Source organism: Acomys russatus, chromosome 8 (assembly GCF_903995435.1).
Source record: "Acomys russatus chromosome 8, mAcoRus1.1, whole genome shotgun sequence".
In the NCBI taxonomy this organism is placed as follows: domain Eukaryota; kingdom Metazoa; phylum Chordata; class Mammalia; order Rodentia; family Muridae; genus Acomys; species Acomys russatus.
This window is the reverse complement of record NC_067144.1, coordinates 67,501,974-67,515,694: the sequence shown is the minus strand read 5'-3', so window position 1 is coordinate 67,515,694 and position 13,721 is coordinate 67,501,974. Positions and strand designations below refer to the sequence as shown.

At 34.5% G+C, this 13,721-nt stretch overlaps 1 protein-coding gene across 1 annotated transcript; it reads left to right on the top strand.

Moving 5' to 3' along the window:
- Positions 1–4,199: 4,199 nt before the first annotated feature.
- On the top strand, positions 4,200–4,652 carry LOC127193165 (keratin-associated protein 13-1-like). The gene has a single exon (XM_051150491.1). The coding sequence runs from the start codon at positions 4,200–4,202 to the stop codon at positions 4,650–4,652; it is 453 nt and encodes a 150-aa protein (XP_051006448.1).
- The last annotated feature ends 9,069 nt before the right edge of the window (positions 4,653–13,721 follow it).

The following is a 13,721-nucleotide window of genomic DNA, read 5'->3' as shown; positions in this document are numbered from 1 at the left end:
TTGTGAATTCATAGCATTTCCCATATACTTCACCTCTACTAGACAGGACAGAGTATGAGAAAAAGTAATTGAATGAGATTAAAGCTAAAGGGGAGGAGAAAACACAATGATTAAATCTCTGGTGACTGCAAAGACAGGACTGATGCCGAGTCAGGAGTGTAGGGCATGTCTGGCCTATAGGAATAGTGACAAAGAAATGATGGAAGGAAACCATTTCATGTCCTGTGTATCTGGCATGGCCTGATGTGACACCAGATTCTCACCTGAAGTTGGGCTAGTCACCTTTAACTCTTTAAGGAACAGAAGACCCAGTTGACTATTGTCCTCCCTACTGTGGGATGTGTAGAAGCTCGGTTCACATGAGGTGATACCTGTGAGTGACTGAGTCTAGGGAAACAAAAAGGATTCCTAGGAGACTCAGATGCCAAACTATAACACAGGGTACAGATCACAGGACCTCAACAATCATAGAGAGGCTGTGATGCTCTTGGGGACTTTTCTTTTTGCTGAGCCTTTTCTCAAGGGAGATTCTGGGGAAGAAAATCAAATTCAAGGAGGTTCAACATATCTAATGTATACAGCATTGAAAATGAAAGTGATTTTTGGTAGTTATCAGAGAATGCTGATACACATTTTGTCTTCAACATATCAAACAGAGGTGAGAAAAAAAATCATATCAATTGTTTGCTTAATTATAAAAACTCAGAGTTTTATTTTGGAAGATAGGTGAAGACTACGTCAAAATTATATATACTAAGTACATCTTCAATGCTCTCACATGCCAAAGCATACTTACAGGAATAAAAATAATATTAACAACTCATTTAAAATATATTGATTATTATTAGCAGATGAAAGGGTGTGTTTTGTATCAATGTGATACATACACTTTTATTTGTTTTAAATCATTTCCATTCACAATAAAGCAAGGTTTTCACACCATTGCCTAAAAATAATCTAAAGTACAAATATGGATATTTAAACCATAAAGTAAAACCCAAATGAACCCAAGACTTATTAATAAAGGTAGAGAAGAGAGAGGTGAAAGCAGTGATTGACAGACTAGAAAAAACCTTGTTTTCCAACATTGCTTTGAATACACGCTTATGTATATGAACTATTTCCCATGTTAATTGTTGGAAAAGTGCCATTTGGCTGTCCGATATCAAGTAATATACTTGTCACAATCACAAATGAACTTTCTCATTGGATTATGAATCTATTATCAAGATGCGTGAACAATTTCATCAATGCCACAACAATCATAAAGCTTTGGAAAGCTTTAGTAGGATTCCTTGGACAAGATTAGGCAATCAAATTCTTGGATTTTTGATTTTGAAAACCTTACTATGTCTAATATGAAATAAATTTTTTAAGTTTATCTGATTTTATTTTATTTTTGCATTTTTAAATACTTGTTCACCTTATATCCCAATGGTAGCTGCTTCTGCCTTGCTTTCCTGTACCATTCTCCCTCCTTCAGCCCCCTCCCTACCTCCACTAGTCCTAAGAAAGGGGGAGCCCTCCTCCCCTACTATCTTACCTCAGTCTGTCAGGTCTTATCTGGACTGTCTGCATCCTCTTCCTCTGAGGCCTGGAAGGCCATCCCAACATTTGCCTGTGAATCTCAGCATCTGCTTGGATCCCCGGCTGGGTGGAGTCTTTGAGAGGACCTCTATGGTAGGCTGCTATCCTGTTCCTTCTCTTCAATTACTTCCAGTGTCTATTCTATTTGCCATTCTGAATAAGAAACATTCTCCCTAGCATCCACCTCGTATTTAGCTTCTTTAAGCCTGTGAATTGTAGTGTAATTATCTGTATTATGTGGCTAATATCTGCTATAGGTGAGTATATAGCATGTGTGTCTTACTGGGTCTGGGTTACTCACTCAGGATTATCTTTTCAGGTTCCATCCATTTGCCTGCAAATTTCAGATTCACTTTTTATAATATCTCAATAGTATTCCATTGTGTAAATGTACCATAGTTTCTTTATCCATTCTTTGGTTGAGGGACATTTACATTGATTCCATATTCTGACTATTAGGAATAAAGCTGCTATAAACACAGTTGAGCATATGTCCTTGTTGTATGGTGGAGCATCTTTCAGGTATATGTCCAGGAATGGTATGGCTGGGACTTGAGGTAGTACTATTCCCAATTCTCTGAGAAACCACCAGATTGATTTTCAAAGTAGTTTTACAAGGTTGTACTCCCACCAGCAATGAAGGGTGTTCTTCTTTCTCATATCCTTGCCAACATGTGATGTCAATTGAGTTCATAAACCCATACACCTATAAATACTTGAGTTTTAACCCATAGGAGTTAAACCCATACAATGAAAAAATAGTATATTCTACAAAGATGCTATTTGTGCTGGTCTAACTGGCCGTCTACATGTAGAAAAATACAAATAGATCCATGTTCATCACTCTGCAGAAATCTAAAGTCCAAGTTGATTGGAGATCTCAACATAAAACTAGACACACTAAATCTGTTAGAAGAAAAAGTGGTAAGAGATTTGAACTCATTGGCACAGGAGACAACTCCTTGAACAGAACAACAGTTCAGGTTGTGAGATCAACAATTAATAAATCAGATCTCATGAAACTGAAAAGCTTCGGTAAGTCAAAGAACAGCATCTGAGGAAAAGATGACATCGTGTAGACTGGGAATAGATATTCACAAACCCTACGTCTGACAGAGGCCTCATATCCTATATACACACACACACACACACACACACACACACACACACACACACACACATATATATATATATAATAGATTTTACCTTGACTTAGGTGATAATGTTTTAGATTAGGACTGTGTACTCTTTGCTATGACTTTAGGTTGTTTCATTTCTTCTTTTAAGCAAAACTGTAAACATAAATCCCATAGTATTAGTGTGGGTGAATGTGATTTAAAACAATCAGATTGGTATGCATAACACTGATACATCAACACATTACTTCATCTGCTAAGATGAAGGACAATGTTTTAAGCATCCTCATTTGAATTTTACCCTCCTGAAGTATACACTGTTATATGAGGAGAAGACAAAACTGGTGTGAGCAGACATAGCTCCACAATGAAACTCTAATTCTTTTCCTTTCTTTTGTTTTATTAATTAATTTATTTATATTAAAATGTTTAATGTAATGTACTTTGGTCATTTTCTTTCTTGTTCCCACATCTACTAACAGATTGTCCCTACTTATCCAACTTCATCTCTCTCTCTCTCCATCTATATCACAGACTGTAAATATATATATATATATATATATATATATATATATATATATATATATATGCAACTGAAATAAAATTTATCAGCCCTACACTACATGGCCAAGAAAGCATTTATCTGATTCTCTAGTGCCTATCAACAGGCTTTATGTTTAAACAGTATAGGCACGATTTGATGTATTAAGGTATTGCACATTGTTTTTCTTCTTCAGAATCATCCCCTTTGATGGGACTCAGGGCAAAGAGAAGAAGCCAGAGACCCATGTAGTCAGGTGGCCGTGTTTCATCCTCAGTTCTATCACTTATGATCATAAAGTCACAAGTATTGTTGTCTCTCACTTCCTGGCCTCACTCTCATTTGACTTTTCTTGACTTATATTGTTTTCTTGCTACTGGGGTCAAACTCCATAGAAAATTTTATGCAATCCACGCAGAGTATTGGAAAATAAGTGTGATGGGAACAACTAAGGCTGATTTTCAAGGGGTTCCAAGGAAAACACAAAGTAATGATTCTAATTATTATCAAGAAGAACAGCAAATTGCTGTCATGCAATATACCATGAAGAAAAATTACATCTTATGAAAAAACACATACAGTTTGTGGCAGGAGGAAAGGGAGATTTTTTTTTGGGGGGGGGAGACATGATAGAATAGTCATTGCTGTAAAACAGTCATGGCATGTCTGACATAGGACTATCTCATCATCTTTTGCTTTAATAAAACAACAACACCCATAAGCATGGTATACAGAAAGCTATGCAAATGCAACTGCAATTACAGAGATTACTCAGTTTCACATCTGTAAACTAGGATGCACACAAATATGTCAGGATGTGCTTGTCAGGTACCACACCTGCTTCTGAGAGTATATAAACCCATCTCTACACAAGGTTGTATTCAAACTCAGAATCCTCTTAGTTATATCCAGCATAACTCACATCTCCTCCCTACATGGCCTACAGTTGCTTTTCTGGAAACTACTCCTCCCCATCTTTTAGGTGCTGCCTTCCTACCTTAGGTTCCTCCTGTGGCTCTTCTTACCCCAGCAACATGGTCTACACCACTACCAGCTGCTCTCCCAGCACCCACCAGATGGGCTCCTCTCTGATCAGGAGCTGTCAGGAGACCTACGTTGAACCTACCACCTGCCAGATGCCCTGCTACTACCCGAGGAGCTCCACACCCTGCAGTCCCTGCCAGGGCACATATGCTGGATCTCTGGGCTTTGGGTCCAGCAGCTGTCATTCCCTGGGCTATGGATCTAGAAGCTGTTACTCAGGGTACTGTGGATCCAGTGGCTGCAGATCTCTGGGTTATGGGTCCAGATCCTACTACCCAATGTACTTGAATTCTACAACATCTCAACCTTCTTGTTATAGATCTGTCTGTGGTACTGGCTTCTAGACATTCAACTGTTAAATCTACATTCTAACAGTATCAAAATTAAATTATGTTCTGTAGACAATATCTGTTTCTCATCATTTGTATTTCCAGTAATAATTTCTTTAATGATCAACTTCCTTTAGAATATTTTATTAAAGCATAATCTCTTATTAGGCTTCAAATATTATGATAGTTAAATATATATCTGTTAATTCGTGTTTCAACCCTAAATGAAAAGTGAAATTTTATTTCAATAAATTTGTGCAATTTGAATCCTCAATGCATTGTCCAAATTATTATTATGTTGCAAGTATGCCTTCATTTACAAATTGGAGGGACTCAATTGAATATCAGCACCTTTATCCAACTCAAATTTAAGAGGAAATAATTTAATTTTGGGGGCATGTTCATTTTATGTACTAGTAAAAAAACTAGAAGATTGTAATTTGAATTCCAAATAAGGCTCACAAAAGTGAGGGTTGCCTAAGATTGAAGGACATGACTAATTTTTTCCATCTAGAGAATGATAGTGTATAATTTATACCATTGAGCCTATTTTCTGTGAACAATTATTTAAGTCTAGTGTACAAATATGAATTTTCAATCTAGAGAAAAAGACAACTTTGAAAGATTCTCAAGACTTGTACCTTTTTATTTTAAATGCTGGTATCTCTGATACCTAGAGTTCAGGCACTAGTTCTGCCTATTTTTCAAAACACATGAAAAGAGAATGACAATGGTCATAGATGGTAATAACTGGGTTCAATAATTTTTAAGAATCGAGTCAACTGTCTCATGATTTTCCAACTCAACATCAATCAACCTACAAATAATACTGACAGTTTGTATTTATTTGTATTACCCTGATGGTCAAAGTCAAAGATTCAATTATAATTTGCTTGAAAAAAAAAAAGCCATCAGGAAAAGAAAGCTGACCCAATCAATGGTGTCCAGTTCATTCGTACATCAATTTGATCCAGATTGGAGTCAGTCTCTTGAGACACCTCAGGCTGATCAAGGGCAGGAGCACATAGACTTCAATTTTGGGAATGTGTAAATCATGGACCCAGTGAAGGGGTCAGGACTGAGCCAGGCGGCAATTCCACAGCATACAGTCTATGCTAGGGGATGAGGGATAGTGTTAAGGTACTCAGACTTCAGTTGTTCCATAGCTGCAGGGAGGAGGGAGGAGACTTGCGGGTGAGATCATAGCTGCCTCAAAAGTAGGGCATTCATGCCTAAAGAGCTTTAGTAGAAGGCAGCAAAGGGGAGTGACTGCCTGTGAACCTCACCCACCTAACACATCAGTGTATTGGGGTTGATATTTATTTATAAATTTGGTAGTATTCATTTCTTGAAACTAGGCATATCTGTGTGGTTTTGTGTGTGTGTGTGTGTGTGTGTGTGTGTGTGTGTGTGTGTGTGTTAGAATGGTAAAGTCTTCCTGATGAAGTTCATTTAATGAAAGTGGTAATGTTCATGTCTTCTAAAACGTTTTGCTTTAAAGTTGATTTTGTCAGATGTGAGGCAACTTAAAACTACTTAGTTCCCAAGTCCATATCTTTACTATACTGGTTTCCATCCTTTTGCCCTAAAGCCGTATTTATTGATATTGGCAACATGCATTCCTTGGAGACAGAAAAGTGATGGGTTTTGTTTTTTATCACAATTAGTTAGTTAGCAAGATTGTATTTGAAAAATTGAGATCATTGAGTTACACCTCAAAGTTTTGTTTTTCTCTCTTTTTTGTTTTTTTGTTTTTAGAGGTCTTTTTATACTTATGATTTACTAATTTTCTATTGTTTACTAATTACCCATGTCCCTTCAAGTGTGTTTATGCTTCTCCTCAGTCCACATAATTATTTCCAGTGTGCTCTGTTGAACATACATAGCAATAAAAAAATTGCTTTATTTTGTCTCTGCTGTAGACATTTCATATATATCTTTTAATTTAATCGATAGTTTTAATTGGTATGTTAGTATGGGTTAGCAGTTCTATTCTTTTAGAGCTGTAAATTGAATTATATATTTCCAAGAACTCATGACCTTAAATGTTTTTCTTTAACAATAATGTATTATTTTAACGATCTTACATTTGTCTCTTAAGGATTTCAATATAGTTTCATTTTTCTCTCTTTTTAGTGTTTTACCAGTCTTATGACATTCATCTGCTCATCCCGCATATGTGATCACTTATAGGGCTCTTACACCTATGTAAGGATCACTGTATTTAAGTTAAAGGGATTTCTGTTAGTATTATTTTTATATGAACATATTTTGATTATGTATGTCCAGCATCTTGTTCCAAAGCTCTTCCATGCTCCATTAATATTTCATTTATAATTTTGTCATTGAAGTTTACTGGGTGCTTCAATCCCCACATTTACACACAGCCCTACAATTATATTTTTCACACGATATATTCTTTCATGAGACCTTCCACAGAGGTCTCTGTGCAACTTATTGAGTTTTGTATTTCCAACATTAATTCAGCTTAGGGTTGAATTCTGTTTTCATATTTTGGATTAGATTACTCATGTCACTCAGCTATTTGCTCTTGTTCTTTTGAAACATGTCTATGTCCTTGTCCAGTTGTTTGAACAAATTTAAAATCACTACTCTGACACTCTGTCTGGAATTCTGGCAAGTCTTTTTCATTATAACATGGATAGCCTTGTGTTGCTTTTTTGCTCCTGCACTGGGACTTAAGCATTTAGCACATCTTGCAGCATACATTTTATTTATTTATTTATTCATTTATTTTAGATTTATTTATTTATATACAGTACTCTGTCTGCATGTATACCTGAAGGCCAAAAGATAGCATCATACCATATTATAGATGGTTGTGAGCCACCATGTGGTTCCTAGGAACTGAACTCAGAACCTCTAGAAGAGCAGTCAGTCCTCTTAACCTCTGAGACAACTCTTACATTTTATTTTTTAAAACAATTTATTCTTGATGAAAAAGTCTACTAGCTCCTGCATTATTTCAACATGTAAAGGAAAATTGAAAAAACTTTCAATCTTATCAATTAATCACAATGGAATAAAATAGCCAGTTACCAGTAACCATAAAAGCCAGTGAAAGTATATAAACTCATGGAGAGTATACAATATATTATTAAATAATAATTGTGACACTGAATAAGTTATATGTCAAAGGATATCTAGAGTCCCATTAACTGAAAACAAAACATGTCAATAACTTTGGAACATAATAAAGGTCACATTAAGAGTCAATTCTAAGGAACTAAGTGTTACATCAGAATTTTGAAGAATTTAAAATTAATAATGTAAGAATAACTTACAGCTTTAGAAATAACAAGAAAAAATAAATTTAAATGAAGTAGATTGAAAGATAATTAAAATCAGAAAAAATACGTAGCAATAACCACAAAAGTCAATGCAAAGTAAGATAATATTTGATTAAATAAACGACATTGAAGAATTATTAGCTATTCTAAGTAAAATAAAAAGAGAGAAGATGTGAGTAAATATAATTTAAAAACAAAAGGAAGACATTAAAACAAATACCAATGAGATTAGGGAAAAAACAGAGGGAAAAACACAGAACCCTACATTCTATTTAACTCTATTGGAAAATCTAAAAGAAGTTAAAGAATTTATATGTACACATGACACATCAAAATTAAAGCAAGAAAAAAGAAATGATTTAAACAAGTCTGTAACCAGCAATGAGATGGAAGCCTTAACAAAAAGTCCTCAAACTAAAAAAGGCAAAAAATTAAATAAATTCATTACATATTGTACCAAAAAATCAAAGAAGTATTAACACTACTATTACTCAAATTGTTTTATGAAATGGAAAAGGAATAAAAATAACAACATTCTTTTTATGAACCCAGTATTACACTGACATCAAAATCAGAAAATTACAACAATAAATAAATAAAATTACAGACTAATTTTCCTGATGAATATACTGTCTGAAAATTAAAATATTCTCAATAAAATAATAATAATATTTCCAAATATTAATTTGGAAAACCAAATTCAATAGTATGTCAAGAAGATATACATCAACATATATCAAAATGAACATGGCCAAGTTGGCTTCATTCCACAAGTGCAGGGCTCATTCGATAAACTTAAATCAATAAACATTATCGATTATAAAATTAGACACAAATACAGAAATAATATGCTCACATCTATAGACACAGAAATTGCATTTGGAATAATTCAATCTTCTATATGAAAAATATGATGAAGAATTTAGGAATAGGGGAGTATATTTCAACACAGTAAGGCCTACATTTGGCAAGCCTATAGCCAACATGCTAAATGAGAGTGATGAAAAGCATTTGTGCTGAGGCCAGGAAAAGAGACGGGTATGCATTCTCTCCATTCTCATTAAATAGTGTTTACAATCTTTGAGGGATAAGAAAATAAAAATTAATATAAGGAAACAAACAATAATATAAGAAGTTAATTTATCTGATATGTCTCGGCCCGTGGTACAAATCGAACCAGGGTTCACCTGAAAGAGGGAGTGGGGATTGACCATAGGGTACAGAGACTCAAGAAATAATGAGTCAACTGTGGAAATTTCTGATCAAGACTCACTTTAATGTGGACAAGTAAGACGATATATAGCAAGGTCAATAGGACCTATTCTAATCCCATGCTCCCTAGCCCCCAGGCAAGAATACAATAGCCTGAATAGCTCCTTGTAAGAACCTCCTTAATCCTGGGGTGGTTCCCTGTAAGGACTTCCTTATTTCTCTGGGTGGATAATCCAAAGATAGCCTAGAACACAAGACCTCCTTCAACAGGGTCAGCAACTTGAAGGTCACATTGAAGGTCACAGTGTGCAGTTTAAGCACAGGATTTCTAACATGGCTGAATTTAGCATGGCTCTCCACATCTGCCCTTGTACTCTGATAATATGATTCTACATATACTTTAAAGATTCAATAAAAAGGACACTTAGTACTAATAAGAAATTTCAGAAGAATGTCTAAATGAAAAATGAACATGTATAAATCAATAGCTTACATATATACTAATATCAAATTACAAAGAATCAATTTATTCACAGCCACAGAAATATATCTCATAATTATTACAAACATGAAAATTCATGGCTTCTACAATGAAAATATTAACACAATAAAATACCAATTAAATAAGACTATAGACGATGAAAAAATTTACTTACTCATGAATCAGAAGCAACCAATGATCTTGTGAAGATGGCCATCCTACCAAAATTAATGTACATAGTCAATGAAATAATAACAAAACTTCTAGGGCCATTCTTTGTCAATATACATAAATCAATATAAATTTTTTACAAGGATGGAACTAAGAACAGTCAAAACAACTTTGAACAACACATGATGCATCCACAGAGCTGATTTAAAATTACATCATCAAGCCATAATATTGAAAACAGTATGACACTGGCATCCAAAATGTACAAAGATCAATAAAAATGAGATAAGGGGTATTATTGCAAACAAATACAGCTACCTAGGTCTTATGAAAGCAAAAAATCATATATTTGAACAAATTCAACATCTTTAGGAAATGGTACTTGGAATCCAGGGTATCAACATGGAGAGTAATTAAAGCAGACACCTGTACCTCACCTTGCACAAAATTAAACTCCCAATGGAGGAGGAATCTCGACATAAGACACATTACTCTAAAACTGCTGGAGGATAAAGTAGTCAATGTGGTTTAACTTACATGCACAGGTATGGAATTTCAGAATAAACTCCCATCATATTGGAAATCAGTCCATCAATCAGGAAATGAAATGTTATGACATTAAAATGGTGTGTACAGCAAAGAACCTCATCAATTGAGTGAGAGGCAGCTTAAAAAATGGGGAGACCATAATTGCCAGGTATACATCTGACAGATTAATGTCCACAATATATAAAGAACTTTGCAAAATTAAGCATCAAGAAAACAACCAACCAATAAAAACTAGGCCATGAAAAACAATAGTTCTCAAGACAAGAAACATGCATGGCTAGTCAATAATTAAAAAATCTATTCAATATATATACTTCACAATCATGGAAATACAGCATAAAATCTCTTTAGGACCGCAGCTTACCCCATTCGGAATTGTTAAGGTCATGAAAAGTAATGGCCGTGCATGCAGTTATATGGATGTGTTGAAGGGAAGCCATTATACACTGCTGCTGTTAGTGTCACATAATACAACCACATTTGGAATTTGTCTGGAGATTTCTCAAAACATGAAGTAGAAGTATCACAGAACTTAGTTATGGCATTCCTGAGCATATATTCAAGATGCAATATTCTGCAAGAGAGATGCATACACATACATATTCCTTGTGGCTCAATTCACAGTTGGGAGGAAATGGAGTCATCCTAGATGTTTTCAAAATGATAGATGAAAATATGGTGCTAATACCCAGTACAATATTACTCATGTGGAAATTAAATGAAATCATAAATGTGCAGGAAAGTGGAAATAACTGGGAACTAATCATAGTGGGTGACATCACTCTACCACAGAAACGCAATCACAATATTTTGTGTTTCTGATGAATTCTAGCTTTGAGAATACTTTTCTGTATTTTTCCTAGAGTGCATACGGAAACTGAGATTCTAGAAATTAGCCACTGGGGAGGAGTACCTTAAATTGTCATGGCTAGTCTAAGTAGAGCTGGCGAATATTAAAGGTTGCAATGTTCAAGAATAGAGAAGTGCAGGGGATGGCTTCAGAATGCTTAACCAAAATTGAAGGTGCAAGAGACAGCTGTATGAAAACCTAGGATCATCCAACTTGAGAAAACAACTCAATTTGAGGCCATGGTAGAACAGAAATGAATCCCTGTGTATTCTTTAAAAGAGTAAACATAGAAGAACTGTGTAAAAGATGGACATCAACATTAGCAGATGCATGGATACATTGACATAGGACTTTGAGACACATTTATTTGTTTTAAATCATTTTCACCCATGTCATAGGATATCCTTTACTTATGTACTTAGAGAAAAACAAAGACAAACAACAAATACAAATAATGAAACACACTTATTATGGAATCCCATGTCATTAGGGAAAAGAAAATTATCATTGATGATAAAACACATTTCAGTTTCATGTCAGGGTTGTCAAGTGTTTCACATACATGATTAATTCTAGCAATTTGATTTCACAATCCAAACCAAAGAGTCCTAATAAAGTTCTCCAAAGCTTTAGTGCTATTGTCACAGTGACAATAAATGCCACAAGTACTGATGACATCATGGTAAATAAAATAAGTGAGCATCCTGTGATGAAAAAAATTTCTAATCATGATAGTTATGCCAGGCTCAGTGGTGGTATTTCCAATCAATTTCCATTTCACAAAGTGAAAAATAGAAATGTAAAAAGTTATGTCTCACACAACATTGACCATCAAGGTTTTCCCATGTGAGTGAATCATTGCCTTCACCCCTGACTATTGCTTCATTGTTTTTTAGTCTTTTTTCATTTAAGTTATAACTATACTTGTTTTATAAAGCAAAGAATTTTTAAAGAACTTTCACTGTTGATAAACTACATTTTCCATGCCAAAATTTTTATCTTTTTTCCCATCCTATACTTTTTCAGAATCCTACACATTATTGTATTCAAAATCTGTTACTTGACCTCATCGTTGGTCCACTCTCCAGTAATATAACTACTTAAAACTACCTAAATAAACAGCCACCTTGAAACTAGGATATTATTTGCAATACTGGAGAGATGTCACAGAAGTTTGGCATATTTACTATTCCTGTTTCTTTGATTCCATTTTATTGAAAAGAACAACTAATGATCACATTCATTTTCAAATCAGAATGATAGAATACTAGTAGCAATAATTTAAATGAATGACACCTTTCAAAGCAAGAAAGGTTTTTATAAATTCCTTTCTCAAATGGAATGAAATAATTGTCTATCAATTATCATATGTTACAATGGTTAATGTATTATGGAAACAGATTTGTTTATGTCCCTTTAAGCTTTATCACTACATCTGATTATTTTTTAAAAATCTGCAACAAAATTTGGCCTTATTCCTTCTCCTCTCCCAAATCCCCCAGATTTTCTCCACCTCTCTCACAACCAGACTGTACACTGCTTATCATTATTTCTCTCAGTTTCAAAACATAATAAGTAGAAATCTAAACAAACATCAGAGGCTGATGAGACTGATGTAATAAACTAAATATTATTGTGTACAATGATTTTCTGTGAAGAACAGAGGGACTATATTTAGCTACTAAAGGATACACACACATACACACACACACACACACACACACACACACACACACATGTGCCCTCACATCTACTAGTGTATATATAAGATATATATACAACTCAATGAAGAACAAGGAACTAGTGTACCCTGGATTCAAATTATATCAGGATTTGATCTAAAACATTGGCAAGTTTCAAACCCATTTTGTATTCTATTTCTCTGCTTTCTGGAAGGGTAAAAATAAAACAACTACTTTGTTTCTTACTTGTCAAATAATTAATGAGAATTGTTTTTGTAGCATTACCTTGACCTAGGTGGCATGCTTACAGTTGATCACACACTAACCACATAGCACACAGTATTTTGGGGGATTACATAACCCCTATTAATAACATCTCATCTGAAATATTCTTAATACCCCTTGGGCACTTGCTTCTACATTTAGTGGTTATGAGAGCCTGGGAAAGCATGAACTTTATTCATTCAAAGATGGAAGGTTGGTAAAATGCCTTTCCTTGTACAGACAAGGGAGCAGAAAATCTCAAGGGTCTTTACAAATGCTTTGGAAGTCTCTAGAATAATAGATACCAACAGTTCATTATAAAAACACCAAAATGCATACTTGTGATTGATTTTTTCCATTTTTTGCCCTTAAAACTTATAGTTAATGTAATCTTATGTCTTCTTTAAGATACTATGTCACATAAATTGAACCGGAACTCTAAGTTTGACTGTCTTTGAGATGCAGAGGAAATCTAGTGAATGAAACCCTTTCATAGAAACAATGCTCTTCTGTTGATTGAAGTTGAGCCTGGGAGGTGTCAGGAGGTTTCCAGCACTTCCTGTA

Coding starts and splice junctions, on each gene's coding strand:
- LOC127193165 (XM_051150491.1), top strand. CDS start 4,200: ATGGCCTACAGTTGCTTTTCTGGAAACTACTCCTCCCCATCTTTTAGG.